The sequence below is a fragment of the Schistocerca americana genome, chromosome 10 (assembly GCF_021461395.2).
Source record: "Schistocerca americana isolate TAMUIC-IGC-003095 chromosome 10, iqSchAmer2.1, whole genome shotgun sequence".
Lineage (NCBI taxonomy): Eukaryota > Metazoa > Arthropoda > Insecta > Orthoptera > Acrididae > Schistocerca > Schistocerca americana.
In genome coordinates, this window is record NC_060128.1 from 198,519,404 (window position 1) to 198,542,697 (window position 23,294).

The 23,294-nt window shown below is 44.8% G+C and overlaps 1 protein-coding gene across 7 annotated transcripts in view; it reads right to left on the reverse strand.

Moving 5' to 3' along the window:
* Positions 1–1,015: 1,015 nt before the first annotated feature.
* Positions 1,016–23,294, reverse strand: part of LOC124552471 (F-box/LRR-repeat protein 4-like) — a 123,457-nt gene continuing 101,178 nt past the window's right edge. For 6 of the 7 annotated variants that reach the window (XM_047126750.1, XM_047126752.1, XM_047126753.1 and 3 more), the window contains 3 exons: positions 22,194–22,367; positions 10,604–10,828; positions 1,016–1,591 (listed from right to left, as the gene is read on the reverse strand). In XM_047126750.1, the coding sequence (XP_046982706.1) occupies positions 1,465–1,591; positions 10,604–10,828; positions 22,194–22,367 (526 nt within the window). In that variant the 3' untranslated portion in view covers positions 1,016–1,464. The remainder of the gene's footprint in view (positions 1,592–10,603; positions 10,829–22,193; positions 22,368–23,294) is intronic. The other variant, XM_047126747.1, reaches the window with a different exon arrangement.

Here is a 23,294-nt window from a genome sequence, read left to right on the forward strand (position 1 = left end):
AAAATTCTACTTGTCGCATTCCTCACTCTCATTCCATATTCACCTACTTCTCTTCCTTTTAATACTATCAAATTGCAGTCCCCCGTGACTATTAAATTTTCAGCTCCCTTAAATATCTGATTAATTTCTGTTATTTCGTCATACATTTCCTCAATCTTCCCCTCATATGCAGAGCTAGTTGGCACGTAAACTTGTATTACTGTGGTGGGTGTGGGCTTTGTGTCTATCTTGGCTACAATAACGCATTCACTATGCTGTTCACAGTAGCTTATCCGTGTTCCTATTTTTTTTTTTACTCATTATTAAACCTACCCATGCATTGCCCCATTTTGATTTTATATTTATACCCCTGCATTCACCTGAGCAGAAGTCCTGTTCCTCCTGCCACCGAACTTCACTAATTCCCACTATATCTAACTTTAACGTAGCCATTTACCTTTTTAAATTTTCTAACTTACCTTCCCAATTAAGGGATCTGACATTCCACACTTTGATCTGTAGAATGCCAGTTTTGTTTCTCCTGACAACAATGTCCTCCTGAGTAGTCCCCACCCAGAGATCCAAATGGGGGACTATTTTACCTCTGGAATATTTTACCCAAGAGGACGCCATGATCATTTAGCCATACAGTACAGCTGCATTCCCTCGGGAAAAATTATGGCTGTAGTTTCCCCTTGCTTTCAGCCGTTCGCAGTACCCGCACAGCAAGGCCGTTTTGGTTCATGTTACAGGGCCAGATCAGCCAATAATCCAGATTGTTGCCCCTCTTCAGGAACCACATGTTTGTCTGACCTCTCAACTGATACCCCTTCATTGTAGTTGAACCTACAGTAAAGCTATCTGTATTGCTCAGGCACACAAGCCCTCAGTCACAATATTACAAAGTGATGCATTGTGATTGTAAGTTTACAAAATTAATACAAATAAAAAATAAATAAATAACTTGTTGTTTCCACTGGTTGAAACATGGTTTAGAATGTATGAGTAAACATGTTTATGTTCGTATATACGTTCTGCATGCTCCAGCACATTTTATAATCACGTAAAGAATTTCGAATGTAATGATGCTGCATTTCTACAAATACACAGATGCTATTATTTCAAAGAAGAGAGAAAGCTATTACACTATCAGTTAGACAGGATATCATTTACAGAACAAATATTTGTGAATGTCAAATATGGATTTGTTATCACAATAAAATTTTAAAATTACTGGATTAGACACAGTTGTTTTTAGTAATTTTGAAGCTTTCTTCACTGTTGTCACACTGACCATTGTTTACCATTTTCTTATTTAGGACAGCCAATGCCCTACTGAAGCAGAGAACAGTAAAGATATGAAGGCACTGGCCGAATTCTGAAGTTAAGACCTGTGGAATACAAATGCAGCTTCCTGCTCTGTGCTGGTCCCACAGCTGCCCAGCTCCAGGTACTGAGTGTGTGTAGACACTGATAATGGTGTGACTAGTCATCATCCTCTTGATCTGTGAAAAGTGCGCCAAGGCTGCCGTCCACCCTCAGGTCTGGCATCTGGGCAGTAATTCTGTCCAGGACGTCTTGGTCTCCATCACAGTACCCAATTTCCAGCTCTCTGTACAACAGCACAAGTGGATAACAGGTATCACAAGGTGTTAAGTTAAATTTTTGTTCTATGTATAATCCCCTCAGCCTCCCACCTACACAGACAGAGAGAGAGAGAGAGAGAGAGAGAGAGAGAGAGAGAGAGAGAGAGAGAGAGAGAGAGGCAGGCAGGCTTATACTTGTTCGTACGAAAATTTTATTTGCAGTGTGGACAATATGAGGCAGGAAACTTATGTACTATTCAGGAGTGCATTGTCCTGAAGAAAACATGAGAACTATCAGAAATGAAACTTCCATTATAACATAAATAAAATAATGGAATAGTTACAGCACATTTATTAGAATCATCCGAAAACTTGTAAGGGGGTCTGCAGTCACTTACCTAACAATGAACACATTTTTGCCTCACACAGGTTGACGGTAGGCAAAATCAATTGATAAGTGCCGCTGGCGCTAATGAATGAAGAGACAGTAAGTCAAGTCTGGGAAGAGTTCAAGTTTGATGCCAGTAGAGTGCAGGTGGAGACGTGAGCTGAGTGAATCCCCACCGCTGTTACATTACTGATCTGTAACACGTGATATTCCCCACAAGTATTTTTATTAAGGTCTTCTCAGCATGCAATATATTTCCGTTCACGTTAACCGTGCCAGCCACATTTTGGGTTGCAGTGAGGAATAGTGTGTGGTAACTTGTTACAGCATGCGACGTAATTCCAAGAATTCTGACCCGTGACGAGGTTAAGCGTAACTAACAGTGTGAGACAAAAGTAGTGTCTGCCTCGTATTGTGTCTAAACAGAATTTGTAAGTCAAACAATGTGAAATATTTTGGCACTGGTTATTGCAAACACTTTATCACTGTGTGAACATTGCCGAGTAGTCACACCCTGATTAGAAACGACTCCTGAAGCAGCTAAATCTGATTAGCATTTACCTGCCACATCAAAATTAAAGCTAGGCTATTATTTTTTGGTTAATAACAACCAACGCTATCATAATTGGGAATGTTTCCTGGCTTGTTGTGAAAAAATGATCTCAACCTTTGGTGAAGAATAGACTGCAGAAGACAATATTTCATTTAGGTGCCTTATTTCCTCTTGGCTTGTTAAATGGAAAGTATACATAACTGGCACCTTACTACATTTGCAACCAGAGAAGAAGAAGGCCTGACTGACATGTAACTGTTCATTAGTGAGGTTGCAGTGCTGCTTTTAATATTGTTAGAACACAAGGAAGCTACGAGACTAAATTTCCATTGTAGCGAAATCGAATACATTCCAAATGTTGCTACATAACTGTAAATGAGGCATTCGAAGTAAATATTAATTTAGTGTGGAAATAATGTGATAAATTCCCAGTGTTGCACGCATGTAACAAGGGCATTATAGGTTTAATTCAATTTTGTAATAATAATAATAATAATAATAATAATAATAATTATGACAGAGCACAGGACCCAAACTTGAAACCTGCCATTTTGGAAAAGAAATTGGCAAACCTCTTGAAGTATTCTGTGAACACCCTGGCGTTCACGAACCACGGGTTGAGACAAATAGGAAACATGTGGTTGGTTGGTTGGTTTGGAGGGATTAAAGGGACCAGACTGCAACGGTCATCGGTCCCTTTTTCCAAAGACAAAGAACACCCACAGAGAATAAAAACAAGGAACAGAAGAGATCACAGACGATACAGAACAAGAGAAACGGAGACAAGGACAAGACAAAACGAACTAAAACCACACAGAGTGTGACGGTGGTTGGCCGACCATAGAAATAAATAAGGAAAAGCCAACCACGTAGAAACACATTAAAAAACCAGTGGAAAATCATAGGCCAAAGGCCAGAGTCAACACAAAACAATAAAATAAAACAGAAACACTCAGAGTAAATGATAAAATCCCCCTGCCCGAATAAAACGTAAAACTAAGTCAGCCATAGTGGAGTCGTCTGTTAAAAGAGCAGGGAGCGTAGCAGGCAGCGCAAATGTCTGCCTGACCACTGCTAAAAGGGGGCAGGCCAGCAAAATGTGGGCCACTGTCAAAGCTGCCCCACAGCGACATAGAGGAGGGTCCTCCCGGCGCAGTAAATATCTGTGTGTCAGCCGGGAGTGGCCAATGCGGAGCCGGCAAAGAACTACTGAGTCCCTGCGAGTGGCTCGCAGGGATGACCGCCACACAGCCATCGTCTCCTTGACAGCACGGAGTTTATTGCGCATTGGCAGTTCGCGCCATTCATCGTCCCATAGCGCCAAGATTTTGCGGCGGAAGACTGCCCGCAAATCAGTCTCTGGGAGGCCAACGTCCAGAGATGGCTTACTGGTGGCCTCTTTCGCCAGGCGGTCAACATGTTCGTTACCCGGGATACCGACATGACCGGGGGTCCACACAAAGACCACAGAGCGGCCGCAACAGGCGAGAGTATGCAGAGACTCGTGGATAGCCATCACCAAACGAGAACGAGGGAAACACTGGTCGAGAGCTCGTAAACCGCTCAGGGAATCGCTACAGATAACGAAGGACTCACCTGAGCAGGAGCGGATATACTCTAGGGCACGAAAGATGGCGACCAGTTCAGCAGTGTAAACGCTGCAGCCATCCGGCAAGGAACGTTGTTCGGAAAGGTCCCCTAGAGTGAGCGCATATCCGACACGACCAGCAACCATCGAACCGTCAGTGTAAACAACACCAGAGCCCTGATACGTGGCCAGGATGGAATAAAAGCGGCGGCGGAAGGCCTCTTGAGGGACTGAGTCCTTAGGGCCCTGTGCCAAGTCGAGCCGAAGGCTAGGGCGACGAACACACCATGGGGGTGTATGCAAAGTAGCCCGGAAAGGAGGTGGAACAGTGAAACCCTGGAGCCCAGAGAGAAGCTCCTTGACGCAGACCGCTATTCTACAACCAGACCGGGGCCGACGTTCTGGCATACGGACGACCGACCGCGGGAACAGGAGACGATAGTTTGGATGCCCGGGCGAGCTTAGAACATGGGCAGCATAAGCGGCCAGCAAACGTTGGCGTCGGAACCGCAGTGGAGGTACACCTGCCTCCACTAGTACGCTGTCCACAGGGCTGGTGCGGAAAGCACCAGTGGCAAGGCGTATCCCGCTGTGGAGAATCGGGTCCAGCACCTGTAACGCAGATGGGGATGCTGAGCCATAAGCCAGGCTCCCATAATCCAGACGGGACTGGATTAACGCCTGGTAGAGCCGCAACAGTGTAGAGCGGTCGGCGCCCCAGTGGGTGTTGCTCAAGCATCTCAGAGCGTTTAGATGCCGCCAACACGTCTGTTTCAGCTGCCGGATATGAGGCAGCCAAGTCAACCGGGCATCGAAAACCACCCCCAAAAACCTGTGGGTCTCCACCACAGCAAGGAGTTCATCGGCAAGATAAAGCCGCGGCTCAGGATGGACTGTTCGGCACCGGCAGAAATGCATAACGCAGGTCTTGGCTGCCGAAAACTGAAACCCATGCGCTACAGCCCAAGACTGCGCCTTACGGATAGCGCCCTGTAGCTGACGTTCAACAGCTGCAATGCCAGTAGAGCTGTAATAAAGGCAGAAGTCGTCAGCATACAGGGAAGCGGAGACAGAATTTCCCACGGCCGCAGCAAGCCCGTTAATGGCTATTAAAAACAGACAGACACTTAAAACAGAGCCCTGTGGCACACCGTTCTCCTGGACGTGGGAGGAACTATACGAGGCCGCGACTTGCACGCGGAAGGTACGACACGACACAAAATTGCGGATAAAAATCGGCAGAGGACCCCGAAGACCCCATCCATGGAGCGTAGAAAGAATGTGATGACGCCACGTCGTATCGTACGCCTTCCGCATGTCGAAAAAGACAGCGACCAGGTGCTGACGGCGGGAAAAGGCAGTACGGATGGCCGACTCCAGGCTCACCAGATTGTCGGCGGCGGAGCGGCCTTTACGGAACCCACCCTGAGATGGAGCCAGAAGGCCCCGAGACTCCAGTACCCAATGCAAGCGCCGGCTCACCATCCGTTCAAGCAACTTACAAAGAACGTTGGTGAGGCTAATGGGACGGTAGCTGTCACCTCCAGAGGGTTCTTTCCAGGTTTCAAAACGGGGATGACAATGCCTACCCGCCATTGCGACGGAAACTCCCCCTCGACCCAAAGACGGTTGTAAAGATCGAGAAGGCGCCGCTGGCAGTCCACTGAAAGGTGTTTCAGCATCTGACAGTGGATGCCATCTGGCCCAGGAGCGGTATCAGGGCAAGCAGCGAGGGCACTGCGAAATTCCCACTCACTAAATGGAGCATTGTAAGATTCTGGGTGGTTGGTGTGAAACGAAAGGCTCCGACGTTCCATCCGCTCTTTAATGGAGCGGAAGGCCTGGGGGTAATTCGCAGAAGCGGAACTCATAGCAAAATGCTCTGCTAAGCGATTGGCAATGACGTCGGAGTCAGTACAAACTGCTCCATTCAGTGAGAGCGCAGGGACACTGGCAGGTGGCCGATAGCCGTAGATGCGTCGAATCTTGGCCCAGACCTGCGAGGGAGTGACATGGAGGCCAATGGTGGACACATACCGCTCCCAGCACTCCTTCTTGCCTTGGCGGATAAGGAGGCGGGCCCGCGCACGCAGCCGTTTGAAGGCGATAAGGTGGTCGAGGGAGGGGTGTCGCTTGTGACGCTGGAGCGCCCGCCGGCGATCTTTAATCGCTTCAGCGATCTCAGGCGACCACCAAGGCACAGCCTTCCGCCGAGGGGACCCACAGGAATGGGGAATGGCAGATTCGGCGGCAGTAACGATGCCGGTGGTGACCGATTGAACCACCGCATCAATGTCATCGGTAGAGAGAGGCTCAAAAGCGGCAGTGGAGGAGAACAAGTCCCAGTCAGCCTTATTCATAGCCCATCTGCTAGGGCGCCCAGAAGAGTGGCGCTGTGGTAGTGACAAAAAGATCGGAAAATGGTCACTACCACACACGTCGTCATGCACACTCCATTGGACAGACGGTAAGAGGCTATGGCTACAGATTGAAAGGTCAATGGCGGAGTAGGTGCCATGCGCCACACTGAAGTGTGTGAAGGCACCATCATTTAACAGCGAGAGATCGAGCTGCGACAATAAATGCTCAACGATGGCGCCTCGACCTGTTGCCACTGAACTCGCCCAATAGCAAGAAAGGTGGCGTCAATTGGGCGACCAGTGCAGCCAGGACATGCTGCGAGACATCACCATCCGGTGGAATGTAAAGACTGCAGACGGTAACAGCCTGTGGCGTCCACACGTGTACAGCGACAGCCTCTAAAGGCGTCTGGAGAGGGACAGACTCGCTGTGCAGAGTGTGAAGGACATATATGCAGACGCCACCAGACACCCTTTCATAAGCTGCTCGGTTCTTGTAATAACCCCGATAGCCACGGAGGGCGGGGGTTCGCATCGCTGGAAACCAAGTTTCCTGGAGAGCAATGCAGAAGAAAGGGCGAAGGCTGAGAAGTTGGCGGAGCTCAGCTAAATGGTGGAAAAAACCGCCGCAGTTCCACTGGAGGATGGTATTGTCCATGGCTGAGAAAGGCGTGAAAGGACTGGGAAGGCAATTTACGCCGCTTGTTCACTCACTGCCACCGATTCAGTACCCGCCAAGATGAAGGCACCGGTAGCAACCTGATTGTCCCTCGGACCCCGATGAACGCGCCGGACGAAATGAACACCTCTACGTTCTAAGTTGGCGCGCAGCTCGTCATCAGACTGCAAAAGGAGATCCCTATGGAAAATAACACCCTGGACCATATTTAAACTCTTATGTGGTGTAATAGAAACGTTAACATCCCCCAACTTGTCACAAGCAAGTAACCTGCGGGACTGGGCGGAGGATGCCGTTTGTATCAGTACTGACCCAGAGCGCATTTTAGACAAGCCCTCCACCTCCCCAAACTTGTCCTCTAAATGCTCGACGAAGAACTGAGGCTTTGTGGAGAGAAAAGACTCCCCATCAGCTCGCGTGCAAACTAAGAATCGGGGCGAATAACTGTTAACTCCATCCTGCGACTTACGCTCTTCCCACGGCGTGGCCAGGGAAGGGAACGTTTTCGGATCGTACTTCTGAGCATTAAATTGAGCCCGAGAACGCTTAGAGACTGCTGGCGGCTGGCCGCCAGCGAGAGATGATGTACCACGCTTCATTGCGGGTCATCCGCCCTGATGCCACCTACTCCGACCAAGGGCCCTCCCCACGGGCGCCACCCAGCCACAGCAATAGCCACCTGGCAGGATGGCCATTGCCGGGAGTCCCGATGCCCCAGGGAGATGGGCATCTACTCCTTGGCATACGTGGGGAGTGAACGGCGCAGGCATCAGTAGAGCGATCCCTGTGTTGTCAGGGGGCTACAACCAAGAGGGTACATGGCGGCCCCACCACAACGGACTGGCTACCGTGCTGGATGTTAGGTGACATGTGGTCCATGGGCGTCGTCAGTGCAGAAAATGGCCCTGCACAGTGCTTGGCAGAAAGTGCACGCAGGGGCGCATCGATGCCCAAGAGATGGAGAGCGGGCAAGACTGCAATGCAACGACGAATAAGATGGCGAAAGTTCTCAACACAACATGGACACAATGCACCAAGTAAGGCGCCCTTCCCCAATCGGCTCGCTCTTCGGAAAAATTTTGAGATATGGAGGTCAAACCCGACAGGGGACCATCACATAAGGCCGAAACGTTTGAGACTCCTTTTAGTCGCCTCTTACGACAGGCAGGAATACCGCGGGCCTATTCTTACCCCCGAACCCGCAGGGGGGTAGGAAACATGTGTTAAATAGCATGTATATGGGGAGATACTCTCATATATAAATAATATGAAGTGTGGGGATGTTTCGTATGATGAGAATAATGATGTGAAGAGAAGTTATGGGGAATAGAGGCATGTTTGTGTATTGCTTAAGGTAATTAAGGAGGATTAATAGAAGTGGAAGGACAATAGTTGATATCATTCACTGTTCGAGTTTTAGAGAGATATATGTAGTGGAGTTTTTATGAGAGTGAAGAGTTATACGACATATTTTAGGAGCTAATGGTTGAAAACTATCATTTTTTTTTCACACACATTATCCTGTTTGTACATATTTATATTGTAATGACGGTAATAAATAGAAGATTACTCATCAAAAGAAAAGGATGATGATTCTGAGATATAACTAGCTATACAGTGGTAATTAACATTTTTGTATTGAGTTTAAAAAAATGCTTGCAGTATGTAAGAAAAAATGCAAGAGATTAAAACAAAATTTGACATTCAATGTGTAATTTTGATTTATAGAGGCATGTAATTCTTTTCAATCAATTCCTTGCGGACTTTAAATTTATAATTAATCAAGAAAACAGGCATATGGAGAGAGAAAAAAAAAAAGTGGAACAAAAGTAGCATAGACGGGTCTCGAACCCGGGTCGTCTGGACAGGAGTCTCGCTTGCCACTCAGCTACTCGCTCACTTGACACACTAATGAAACTTTTCTGTATATAAAGAGCTGCCCAAACTTTAACAGGCAATATTTCAAAAATGACGCCACATTGGCACTTACAGTTTCAGGGTGTGATAGGTGCCCACCCGCACTATAAGCAGGCGAAGTGGGAGCTCATAACACAATGCACCTCCCAGAAGGTCCCCTCGTGAGTGAATCCCCACCACCAATTCGTGACATCTGATATTCCTGGCTTTACATATGTTTTTTCAGTGCCGTAGATTCATGTTCACATCAACCAGGCTGGGCACATTTTGGGAATTCTGACTTGTGGTGAGATTAATTGTAACTAGAAGCGTGAGACAACAGTGGTGTGCCTCATATTGTGTCTAAACAGAATATGTATGTCAAACAATGCAAAATATTTTATCATTGGTTATTGCAAACCCTTTATCATTGCGTGAACATTGTTGTAGCAGCCACATCCTGATTAAAAATGACTGCTAAAGCAGCTAAATCCAATTAGCATACATCTATTAGGCCACGGTCACATCTAAATTGGAGCTAGGCTGTTATTTTGGTTAATAACAATTGACATCATATTAATTGAGAGTGTTTCAAACTGCACGTTACTTCTCTACACAATCACCATCCCGATTTATGTATTTATCACACCTCTTTAATGAGTTGACAAATTCCATCAGTATTAAATTCTGCTATCTAAGATTGCAACTAGGTGAGGTTCTTCATAGTAGCCGAGTCTCTTTCTCATCTGTACAAAAAGATGGAAACTGGTACGAGCCCAGTCTAGGCTGTAGGGCACGCATTCAAAAATGTCCCATTCGAACTGACACGACAAATCTCGTGTTTGGCAGACAGAATGGTGCTGAGGACTGTCATCCACAAATGGAATCCCAGTAGTCGAGACACCACATTGCTCATTTTGAATGATTATTCTACATTATCTTAAAACCTTACACTATACTCAAGAATTAACTGTCCTCTACATAGCATAAAACCAACAAACTGGAGTACATTAAGGTCCAAAAAGATGGTATCCTAAACCTCTCTAGTCAACAGTTCAGAGTGATTTTTTATGGTTTGTTAGGGTAGGTAGTATGACCACACACTACTGTCTGCTATTTAGTTTGCACATTAACATCAGAAAGATCTCGTCACTGGTCACAATTCCACTCAGAAGGGCTTCTCCTTGAGAAACATTCAATGTTGACTTTTTGTCATTCTCAGAAAGAATCTTTGGAGCCAACGACTAGCAATCCCTATACGCTTCACATTTGGTCAGTATAAGGAGCAAACTTTGTCACGAATGTCAACAGGTTTTTGCCACTAATAATGTATTACAGAGTGGGTTTCACACTTGGCGAAATTATCAGTTCTGTCACTCATACTGAATGACACGCAGTGGCATAATGTCCGAGTCTGCGGAGCAACTGTTGCGTTTCACCCAATCCTTGAAAGCAGAGGTTACTCTCTGGATAGCCTCCGCTCAATACACATGATTAACATTACATTTGAATCTCTCTCACACAGACACACTCCTGCCACGTAGATTACTACACTACTATGAATCTAGTGTTACCTGAGGTTCACCAGTCTGCCAGGAAACTTGTCAAATGGTATGGCCCAGCAGATACACTCGTGGAGGTAAAGTCGGCGCAGCCCTGACATTTCGAGGATGCAGTCCACACTGGGTTTTAACTTTCCAAATTTAGTGTAGGTGAACTCCAAGGTGTGCAATGTAGTCAGCTTAGCAATGTGTGACATGCTTTTTCCACCAAGGCATGTACAAGAATTAATTTTTAATCTGAAAACAGTAAAAGTGTCTTCTTTTAAGATTGGTAATATTAAATATTTGAGCAGGAATCTTAGTAAAATTTATAAATATATTTGGATAATGTAAACAGCACACTACTGTTAATGGCTCAAGTCATTCATAAATCGAACAGCATAGTGTTAAAGCAGCAATATTTCACTTATTTACAATCCATCTTCTCTCTCTCTCTCTCTCTCTCTCTCTCTCTCTCACACACACACACACACACACACACACACACACACACACACACACACACACACACACCATAAAAGGGTTGTAACAATATTATGAAAAGGATAGTCATGGCCATCACATCTGCAGTGATGAGTGGTCACTCTCGAAGAGACACACACACACACACACACACACACACACACACACCATAAAAGGGATGTAACAATATTATGAAAAGGATAGTCATGGCCATCACATCTGCAGTGATGAGTGGTCACTCTCTAAATATGCCGAGGGTCTCACTGAGACCGTAATTATCCTCCCAACCTTGTACAAAAACAAATCTCCTGTGTCTTTAACATTTCAGTTACCCACCATCTCTTTAAGTCTCACTGTCCGGCTGCAGTGAAGCATTCCCCTCATAACTCAGTACCACCCAGGACTGGAGCAACTACACTACACATTCTCTGCCAGTGTTTCAGCTACCTCTCATCATGCCCTGAAATAAGAAATGTCCTGCCCATTATGATTCCCACCCTCCCAGAGCGATATTCCGCCATCCATCGAACCTATACAATATACTCGTCCATTCCTGAACAACCCTTGCTCCCAACCCCTTACCTCATGGGTCATATCCCTGTAATAAACCTATATGCAAGACCTGTCCCATACATCCTCCCACCACCCCCTACTCCAATCCGGTCACAAACATTACCTAGCCCATCAAAGGCAGGGCTACCTGTGAAACAGATCATGTGATCTACAAGCTAAGCTGCAACCACTGTGCTGCATTCTATGTGGGCATGATAACCAACAGGCTGTCAGTGTGCATGAACTGCCACCAACGAACTGTGGTCCCTTTCTTTGGACCGTTCCATGCAAATGGCACATAACATTCGGTTAGTATTCGTTACAGACCGTACGACCAGAAGGCAGGAACACACAATACACTATCTCACTGTAATCAAAGAAAATGGCGAGAAAAACCTTTTTCAGTCTTTGCTCTTCAGTCAGTTTCCATTGGGACAATTGGGCTTCGATTTCCACACCATACCCATACATCCACATTTCATCACCCGCTATAACCTTCATTAGAAGTTCTGGATCATTGCTGACTTCATTCAGGAATTCCTGAGCGATATCGACACGATATTCAACAATTTTAGAACGAACTTTCCTGCTACAAGGTTCGTGCCCTAAAAATCTGCAAAAATTGCTCGGCACGAGTGAAAGAATATGGCGACATCAGCAACAACCTCTCTCGTGGTGGTTCGATGATTTTCCAAAACGATTTTCTTGACCACTTCCATACTGTCAACAATAACTGATGGGTGGTTGTCATGTTCAATGTCCTCTCGACCCTCTTTGAAATATTTATGCTGTTCGTAAACTCTTATCTTACTCATATTAGTTTCATCAAAAGCCACACTCATCATTTCGAATGTAGTGCTGCATTTTCTTTCATTTTTGTAGCAAAATTTAATGCAGATTATTTGATCTATCTTTTTCGAAAGTAAAAATTCACCGAGCACTCAAAAATTTGTATAACCTTTTCACATGTCAACAATAAACAAAATATTCAAAACAGCTGAAACAGCAAACATAAATCAGGAACACATGTGCCATGCCAACAATTTTTTTTTAAGAAATATCTGTTACTTTTTGACTACCCATAGTATATTGCACAAGTACAAAGAAAGAAAGAATGAAAGAAAAAAGGAATCATCCTATTAAATGTTACCAGTAATATCAAGTGGAAATATGGAGTGCTGCAGTCCCACAGTGTCTATATGCGAGCCACCACTGCTAGTACATCCATTGAAGAGAGAATTTCTCATTTTTCATTATTACCAATCCAAATTATGGCTGTTCTGAGATGATCCCCAGATTGCTGCTTACTGCTTCTCAAATACTTTCCAGCTGTAACAAATGTCATGTCGCCTGCACAGTGGACTTACACATCGTACTACTTAGCAAGTTATTCATCCCATAGGTCATGCAGAGTACACATCTGAACACAGAACCTTGTGGCACACCGTGAATGACAACCTTCCACCACTTTTAAAACTTACCAAGATTCCCCTACATATCTGCACAACTTTCCAGGCTTTCTTTCATTATGGATAACTGGATTACCTGCAAAAATCTTAGTTTTCTGTAAATAATGTCTGCCAGGTCACAGAAAAGGTAATACAATGAAGTTACTTCTAAACCTGATGACGAATCCCCATCCAAGATAACATACTACTTCTTCCCTAGCAAGAAAACCTCAAACGAATCACATATTTTGTTCAGTATCCCATATGATCACACTTTTGTTAATAAGCATCAATGTGGCATCTAGTCGAACGGTTCTCTCTTTTTTTTAAAAAAAAAAAAAAAAAAAAGAAGAAGAAGAAAAAGAAGAAGAAGAAGAGTCGAGAAATATGGTGTCCACCTGATAGTACTGATCCATGGCATTCCAGTTGTTGCATACGAAAACCAATAATATTTTTGGAATCTGGCTTATCATAATGGAAGAGGTCATTCTGTTCAAGGTAACTTATTGCATTTGAGCACAAAACATGTTCTAAAATACTACAAGAGGCACATGTCAGACATGTTGGGTCTATTAGTACTGAAAAGTTAATAATTAAATGCTTTGTACAGTACTCAAAGTCCTATTTATACATGCAAACAACATCAGCGTAAATGTAAATTTTAATCTTATGTTGTCTAGGAATGTATTTTGTTTTTCTTTTCCTTCAGTAAATTTACGAATCCATATTTTTTTTCTTTTCTTTTTGATACCTTGTGTTCCCCATTTAGTGTTATCGTACCCCCTTAGAAGGTGCAATCCACAGGTTGAGAATAACTATCTTAAGTTGAGGGCAAGTGTAATCTATTGTAATAATAGGCAGTAAAATAAGTAGCATGGAATTTTGCAATTTCTTGATGTAATCTATATCTAAATTCAACATTTGGTTCAAATTGTACGGAATTTTTAATCGAGTGTAGCAGTACAATTGAGGAAAGTGTGAGGTTACATACGGAGATACAGAATGACCGTGGGAGAACTGAGGCGGCTAAAAATCAGTGACAGTGTTTTCCCAGAGAGGGGCAAAAGAAGCACCTCGAATGTTCAAAAATGTTGACTTTGGAGTACTTCTGAGGAAGTAAGATGCAAACACACTCGTTGGAAACAGCAGACTGGAATACTGGAATTGTCCGTGTCCCTGGAGGAGGAGGAGGAGGAGGAGGAGGGGGGGGGGGGGGGGGAGGGGGAACAAAATAGTCCATCAGTAACGATATTGTTAGGACAAGAAAGATACATTTTAAAATTCACACAAGAGTTGCTGCGAGTGAATATAAATGTTAGTGACTGTCGGATTTAGTGAAAATATTTTAATTACGGATGTCACAGGCCGAGAAAAGTTTACACGGTTCCCTTGCTGGAGACAGACAGTAATGAGGATCGGCTGAGAGTGGACCCTATTGCTCGAGGTGGTCCAGCCTCTTCAACAACCTTACATCATAAATGAAGTGCATGCACTGAGATGACAAAAGTCATGGGATCCTCCTAATATCATGTTGGATCTATTTTGGCCTGGTGCAGTGCAGCAACTTGACATGACATGACATGACATGGCATGGGCTCAACAAAGTGTTGAAATAATGAGCAGTGCTGCTTGTATAGCCTGTGAATGTGTAAGCGTTGCCTATGCAGGATGAACTGACCTCTCGATTGTGTTCCATAAATGTTCAATGGGATTTATGTCGGGAAACCTGGGTAGCCGTGACCTGTGACATGATGCACTGTCATCCTAAAAAATTCGATTGTTATTTGAGAACATGAAGTTCATGAATGGCTGCAAATGGTCTCCTAGTAGCCAAACGTAACTGCTTCCAGTCAGTGATCAGTTCAGTTGGACCAGAGGACCTAGCGCATTCCATTATGGAGCCATCAACAGCTTGCACAATGTCTTATTGACAACTTCTGTCCACAGCTTTGTGGGGTTTGCACCACGCTCAAACCCTACCATCAGCTCCTATCAACTGAAATCGGGGTGCATTTGACCGGGCCAAGGTTTTCCTGTCATCTAGGATCCAACCAATATGGTCACGAGCCCAAGAGGGGTGCTGCAGGTGATGTTTTGCCGTTAGCAAATGTACTCGTCTCTTGTCGTCTGCTGCCACAGTCCATTAAAGCACGATTTTGCCGTACGGTCCGAACGAATATGTTCGTCATACGTCCCACATTGATTTCTGCAATTATTTCGTGCAATGTTGTTTGTCTGTTACCACTGACAATAATATGCAAACACCACTGCTCTCTGTCGTTAAGTGAAAGCCGCCAGCCAGTGCACTGTCCACGGTGAGAGGTAAAGCCTGAAATTTGGTATTTTCGGCACATTATTGACTCCAAATACTGAATTCCCTAACAATTTCCAAAACAAAATGTCCCCTGCATCTAGCTCCAACTACCATTCCACTTTCAATATCTATTACTTCCGACTGTCTGGCCATAAATCACCTCAGTACAAATGACATCTCTGCCACAGCACTGCTCTTTTATGCTTTGTGCACAACACTATTGCCATCTGTATATGTGCATGTCACTATCCCGTGACTTTTGTAACCTCAGCGTATTTCGCACAGGAATGTGCTGGTGGTAATGGTCGCCTATTGGCTTATATTCAACTGCTGTCGCTAGTTCTTACAAGGGAACATCCCCATCGCACCCCCCTCAGATTTAGTTATAAGTTGGCACAGGGGACAGGCCTTGAAAAACTGAACACAGATCAATCAAGAAAACAGGAAGAAGTTGTGTGGAACTATGAAAAAAATAAGCAAAATATACAAACTGAGTAGTCCATGGGGAAGACAGGAAATACCACGGATAATGTGAGCTCAGGTGTACCGTGGTCCCGTGGTTAGCGTGAGCAGCTGCGGAACGAGAGGTCCTAGGTTCAAGTCTTGCCTCGAGTGAAAAGTTTAATTTTTTATTTTCAGATAATTATTATCCGACATGGTTTTCTGTGGAGGAATCGGTTGACCTATGACCTTGCGATTAAATGTTTTCGGTTCCCATTGGAGAGGCACGTCCTTTCGTCCACTAATCGCACGGTTTTGCGGTGTGCTCACAAAACACAGACACTAAACTCATTACAGTGAACAGAGACGTCAATGAATGAACGGACAGATCATAACTTTGCGAAAATAAAGATAGTAAACTTTTCACTCCAAGGAAGATTTGAACCAACGACCTCTCGCTCCGGAGCTGCATACGCTAACCACGGGACCACGGCGCTCCTGAGCTCACATTATCCTTGATATTGCCTATCTTGCGCATGGACTACTCAGTCTGTATATTTTGCTTATTTTTTTCATAGTTCCACACAACATCTTCCTGTTTTCTCGATTGATCTGTGTTCAGTTTTTCAAGGCCTATCCACTGTGCCAACTTATAACTAAATCTGAGGGTGGTGCGATGGGGAGGTTCCCGTGTTAGAGAGTACGGTGGGGAGGTAATTACTTGGAACTACTGGGTCCCACAAGTTTATGGAAACAGCCATTTCCAGAAGGGAGATATGGGACAACCGAGTATGTTTGTTGTAAAGAACAAAACCCAATAAATGGATCTGGGTGACCACCGTCAGATGACAGTTATTGAGGCACAGCTCCGGATTGGATGGACTGTGGTACTGTGGCTGAAATGCACCACTCAAAATTGAAGAGGAGAGAATTGAAACCCACGTGAGGGAGTCCACACAACAACGCGCCAAATGACATCCTCGAGCTATCGCTCCGTAGAGGCTGCTGAGTGCGAACTAACCCAGATATGGCACTTATCCACACAGAGAGCAGTGACGACTAATGGTCTGTCACGGGCCACGAGTCCATTTATAATGACGCGCGGAAAGGAAGGGCACTTAATACGGAAATCTGTAGAGCGTCATGCTCCTGGGAGAGCAGAGAGCTGACGACGGTGCTGACCCAAACGCAAAACCACCAGACCAGTGGGACAGGAACTGGTAAATAAAAATGCCTTTCCACATGAATCACGTGAGTACCAGTGACAATTCCACCATGGCATGGCCCTTTTATACCTCGTGTAAGTAAGTAAGATGTGAAGGCGTAATGCCGCATCAAATGCCTTACGAAGATTGGAGAAAACTGCAACAAGATGGCGAGGAAAGGCCTGCCTTTTTGCAGCCTCCAACCAAAACTGATGATCAATTGTGGAGTGTCCCTCCTAAAAGCTGTACTGATAAGAAGACAACAGGTTCTGAGATTTGAGGATCTGACAGGGCCGATGAGCCACTGAAGAATGTAGGGAGGAGAGAAAGTGTTCTCGACAAAACTGCTTGCTCTGTTTGGGTAACAAATGGGCTTTGCCTTGAAGGTATTAAATGTAATGGGACCTGTAGAGGACAGGTGCCACTTCAGGCATTGCAAGCCTCAATGGCAGTCACAAATGGCAGTGAGTAATTGTACTGGACATGTCACAGATGACTTCTTCAATACAACCTAACAGAGAGAGGGTAAACATGACCTGGGAGGTTAATTGGTACAATGGAAAGCCCTGCGGGATAACCTGGCCATCAGGTGGCAGGAAGGGAATGAGAGAATTGACTGTAATTGGTTGTTATCACACAGGTCATTTTAGGCGACTAGTGTAATGACAGGAGAAAGGAAGGAGAAGTGAGCAAAAGATCAGTGGAAGAGAAAGTGCCACAAGCAGCTCTAATGTGGGTAGGTGAACTGTCACGAAGAAGGCACAGTTCGTGGTCTATAAGGAGACCGCAACTAGACAAAAAAGCAGTGCCCCACAAGAGGTGATGGGCACAAAATCCCCAAAGAGGAGGAAGGGAGATGAGAGTTGCTGAAGGAGGGCAGTTAGAGCAACAGATGTAGGTGGCCTGTCAGGAGGGAGATAGAGACTGTAATCCGTGACCACAAAGTCCAAATGGACAAAGACGACAACTGCTTCCAATGTGGTACAAAGATGGAGATCCGTGTACTAACAACATCCTTACAAAGGTGCAAACACCACCTGAAGCCCTCAAAAGGCCAACCAGGTTCCGTCAGAAAACATGGAACCTATGAAGGGACGGTGAGTGAGCATCAGTAAAATGAGATTCCTGTACAACAACACAAGCTGCAGAGTAAAAGGAAGTAAAGGATATCAGTTCTGGAAAGTGAGGGGAATACCTGTTACAATTCCATTGCACAGAATGCAGACCCAAATAGGAGGCGAAAGGGCCACATCAAGTCACACCGCCAGGTCACCATCTGTCACCGAGGATGGGGTGACATCCATAAACAAGATGTCAGTCTCAGGTTGCGAGGAGGGAGTTACCACCTTTGGAGGCACAGGAAGTGTCTTGTCCTGGTACTTATGTTTCTTCTTCTCCTCCTCCTCCTCCTCAGGTCAAGGAGAGCAGGTTTCAGCAAAATCTGGAACTGATACAGAGCAGACGACCTAGGGGTGCACAGACTGTGGGTTAAGTGGTTGATGTGTGGCAACAGGCCTATGGTCTGGGAGATGTAAGGGGGAGGGATCCTGGTATTGGAACCCATCACTGATAAACGCCTTAGAAGGAGGACACGTCTCTGACTAGCTAGGGGGAGTAGCACCCAGAGGGGTGGGCACGGGAACTGCCAAGGAATGGGGAGAAGAGAGGGGGTAGAACTGGGGGTGGCAGGAGCAGGAGGGGGTGGCGTGGAACTACGTTAGATGGAAAGATGGTCATATTTGTGAAGAGCCTCAGTGTAGGATAAATGATAGAGGAACTCATATTTCTGCATCTTCTTTTCCTTATAAACCGGGCAATCTGGTGAGCATAAAGTGTGGCAGTTGTGACAACCAATGCACATAGTTACCAGAACACAGGACCTCTCCTCACAGAGTGGGCATCCACATCGACCGCACAGAGGGCCCATCATACAGCAGGAACACTTGCCCGAAATGGAAGCACTGAAAACACCTCACGGTTTGGTGAGATGTACTGCTTCATGTCACACCAATAAAACGTAATCCTGACCAGGATAGCTGGGCCGACACTGCTGTGAAACTCAGCTTGCCATTTTCTCACACGATGCCCTGCGAACTAGGAATGAAAGGCAACAGGTGGATTCTATATTCCCAAATTTCTGTAAAGCATCTGATACAGTGCCACACTGACAACTGTTAATGACGGTACGAGCATATGGGATATGTTCTCAGGTACGTGATTGGCTCAGTAACAGAACCCAATATGTTGTTCACGATGGCAAGTGTTCGGAAACAAGGGCATTGTCAGGAATGCCACAGGAAAGTGTGACTAAACTCTACTGTTTTTTATACATGGGGTTATTGCAATTAAACTTTCAAAATGCTGTAGAAATAACACCACTGGACAGAATGACATCAAATTGCAAAGGAAGATTATCGGAGAAAGGGGAAAACGTATGGCAGAAGGAAAAAAAAATAGTGTGAAAACTGATAAATAGATGGCCCTGTATACACCTGTCACGCGCACGACCCACTTAAGTTGATATAAACACACCAGGTACGCGGCTTTTCCTCATTTCGTGTCTGCGATGTTCACCGTGACTGTCTCAATGCAGGATCGCGCTCTGCTCGTAAAGCTGTATTACAAGAATGATGGCTGTGCACACGTCGCTCTGCAGAAGTTCTGGACACTGAAGGGTTTGAAAAAGGCGTCGGTCCGATGAATCTGGATAGAACGATTCAGAAATTTGAAAAGACAGGTTCTACTGGTGTGCAACCTGATAGAGGGAGAAAACGAACTGATTCAACATCAGTGGCCACAGCAATGCAGGAAGAGACGAGTGGTAGTGAGCAAACGTGTAGTGCATGGAGAATTGCCCAAACATTGGACATACCCATGAGCACTGTGCGTAAAATTCTACGAAACATCCTTCTTTGCTGTCCATTCAAAATTACTTGTGTGTACGAGTTGCTTTCTGTTGGCCAGCCAGCAAGAGGGACCTTTGCTTTAGAATTTCTTGCTCGCATGGAAGTGGATAATGGTTGGCCGTGAAAGATTTTGTGGACAGCCTTCCATCTGACAGGATATGCCAATATGCAGAACTGCTGAATATGGGCAACTGAAAATCCACACGGAAATCAATAGTACCACTTCATCCTGAAAAGGCCACTGTGTGGTGCGAGTTTACGGCTTCATTTACCGCAGGGCCATATTTTGTTTAAGAGACAGGTGCTTCCGGTCCCATTACCTGTACCATCACTGGTAAGCACTAAGAGTGTCTTTTGCACAACCACATCATTCCAGCTCTCCAACAGTGTGGATGGAATCGTTTCTATGCAAGATGGTGAACCTCCGCGCATTGCAAATCCAGTTAAACAGCTGCCGAAGTGCTATTTCGGAAATGCTAAAATTATCAGCTGCCATTTCCCTACAGCCTCACCGTCCCGATCACCTGATCTTAATACGTGTGACTTCTGACAGTGGAGTTGTCTGAAAGATTTTGTGTTCAGTGTTCTAATTGCAAACTTAGCTGCACTGAAGCACACACTGTGCCACACATTCTGAATGTGACCCCGGAAACACTTCGATCAGTTGTGGAACACGCTGTTTCTCGATTTCAACTTGTTGCAGAAAATGGTGGACAGCATATTGAACATATTTGTGCCAGTCACATGGAAATTAATAATCTGATTTGATTTTGATTCATGCCTTTTATGCGGTTTTTGACCTCAGGACAATTAAAAATCAATAGGATTGATGCTTTTTATGTAGTTTTTTGCCTCAGGACAATTAAAAACAGATTTTTCCATCCAATGTGATGGATGGGCTCGCATAACTAACAGTATCACACCTGTACACCCATGCACAGTTTGTTTAATGATTCATTTGTCATTTGTAGTTGATCACTATTAAATTATGATGCTTACAGTGCCATCTATTGCTACATTTTGTAACTATTTATTTTTCTTCTGCCAGACATTTTTCCCCGCCTCTGATAATATTCCATTGCAATTTGACGCCATTCCGACCGGTGGTGTTATTTCTACAGCTGTTTGAAAGTTTAACTTTAATTATAGTCACCCTGTAGATCAATGATCTGGTGAACAGAGTAAGCAGCAGTCTGCTGACGATGCTGTGGTGTACAGGAAGGTGTCATCATTGAGCGACTGCAGGAGGATATAATATGACTTTGTCAAAATTTATAGTTAATGTCACTAATGCAACTAGCTCTAAAAGTAGAAAAATTTAAGTTAATGTAGATGAGTAGGTAAAAAAAGGAAAAAAATATATATATTTGAGTACAGCGTAAGTAACACGCTGCTTTGCACAGTCGTGTCGATTATATATTTAGGTGTAACATTGCAAAGCAGTATGAAATGGGATGAGTATGAGGCGTATAGTAGTGAAGGTGAATGGTTGACTTCGGTCTATTGGGAGAATTTTAGGAAAGTGCAAACGAGATTGCAAATAGGACACTAGTGTGACCCATCGTTGTGTACTGTTCAAGTGTCTGGGATCTGCACCGTGTCCGATTAAAGGAAGACATCAAAGCAATTCAGAGGCAGGCTGCTGTATTTGTTATCGTTAGGTTCAAATAACGTGCAAGAATTATGGTGATGTTTCAGGAACTCTAATGGTAATTACTGGAGGGAAGGCGACATTCTTTCTGAGTAGCACTATCGAGAAAATTTAGATAATCAGCATTTGAGGCTGACCAGAACCATTCTCCTGCCATCAACTTACACACGAAGGTACGATTAGAGGGATTAGGGCTCATACGGAAGCACATAGACAGTCTTTTTCCCTCACTCTTCTTGCGAGTGAAATATAAGAGAAGATGTAGTGGTACAGGGTACCCTCTGCTGTGCACCGTATGGAGGCTTCCAGAGTATGCCTGTAGATGTAGATGGAGAGATAAGCGAGGACACCGAGAGAGGGGAAGGAGTGAGGACAGGGAGGGAGGGAGGGAGGGGAACGGGGAAGGAAATGCAGCCCACGAGGAAGAAAGAACTTCAATAGCTCGGGGCCCCGTGTGCGCCACGCTCGAACTCGCGAAAGAGCTGTCATCCCGTGGGGGGAGTTCCTTCTGTAGAGATGTCGTGTATGTTCTGCTTTTCACCTAGCTCGTAGAAGTTGATGTACTATTAAGAGAGAGGTGTCATCTGCTGTAGGAGAAATATACTATCACGTTGCCCACTTACGTTTCCAGCTTTTTGAGTCGGCGGAGTGTCTCGAAAAGAGCATCCGTATGTCCCTCGCAACCATGCAGTTCGAGTTCCCGCAGCTCTGGGCAGTGCTCCACCACGCCGCGCATTGTCTCGTCCACCACGATGCAAGCGAGCTGAAGCTGCTGCAGTTTTGGAAATCCTCCATTCCTAAAGACGTGGTAAACAGTTGTGAACTATACTTATTACAAAGAATACAATACACATAAATGATCTAATCATCTAACAGATAATGTCAGAAGCTCCGTGAGGCTTTTCTCGCGCAGTACTCTTGTCTACAGGAAGGCTGTAATGCCAGAACATTGTAGCAAAACACAGGAAAAGGGACTGGAAGTCAATGCTGAGGGTAAGAAAATGTAACATGTTATACATTAATATATGGAGACACTCATTGATGTTTGATTATGCTATTGCTGATAAATCAGTGAATAAGTCACCAATGAAATGTTTGGAGGTAACCATCTCAAATGACATAAAATAGAGTGAGTGTACAAAATTAGTTCTATGAAAAGAGGATGCTGGGCTAATTCCATGAAATTGTGTCTTAGAAACACTCATTTGACTGATCTTCACATACTGCTTATAAGCCTGTGGCCTTTAGCAGGCATTATTAAGAGAGCAAGTAGAAAAGATTCAGCAAAGGGCAGCCAGTTCTCTCTCTTTGTAAAGTGCATGCAAGAGTGTTACAGAGATTCCCAAACAACTCCGGTGGCACACGCTACAAGACACGCTTGTAGTGTTGGTATCTTGTGCCTCCAGGTATGTAAAATGGTAATTTTTTATGGCAACATAAGCATAAGGAATTGAACCTGCACCCCTTCACTTGGCAATCTGTCTTTATGATCGTGCAGTTACTGAGGCAGACAATAAATGATTCTTTTTCTTGTGCTGATAAGGTACTCTTGCCTCCTGATACGCTGGTTTATCTGTCAGTGTATCTTCTTGGATAATAATTAAAATTTTAGGACATGAAATAACATTTTTTCACTACATATGTGGCTCTCAGGCTCAGTCATAGGAACTTCCATTCAGTGTGTTCTGCAGATCTCCCTAAGTAGCAGAACCTATGTACGATGT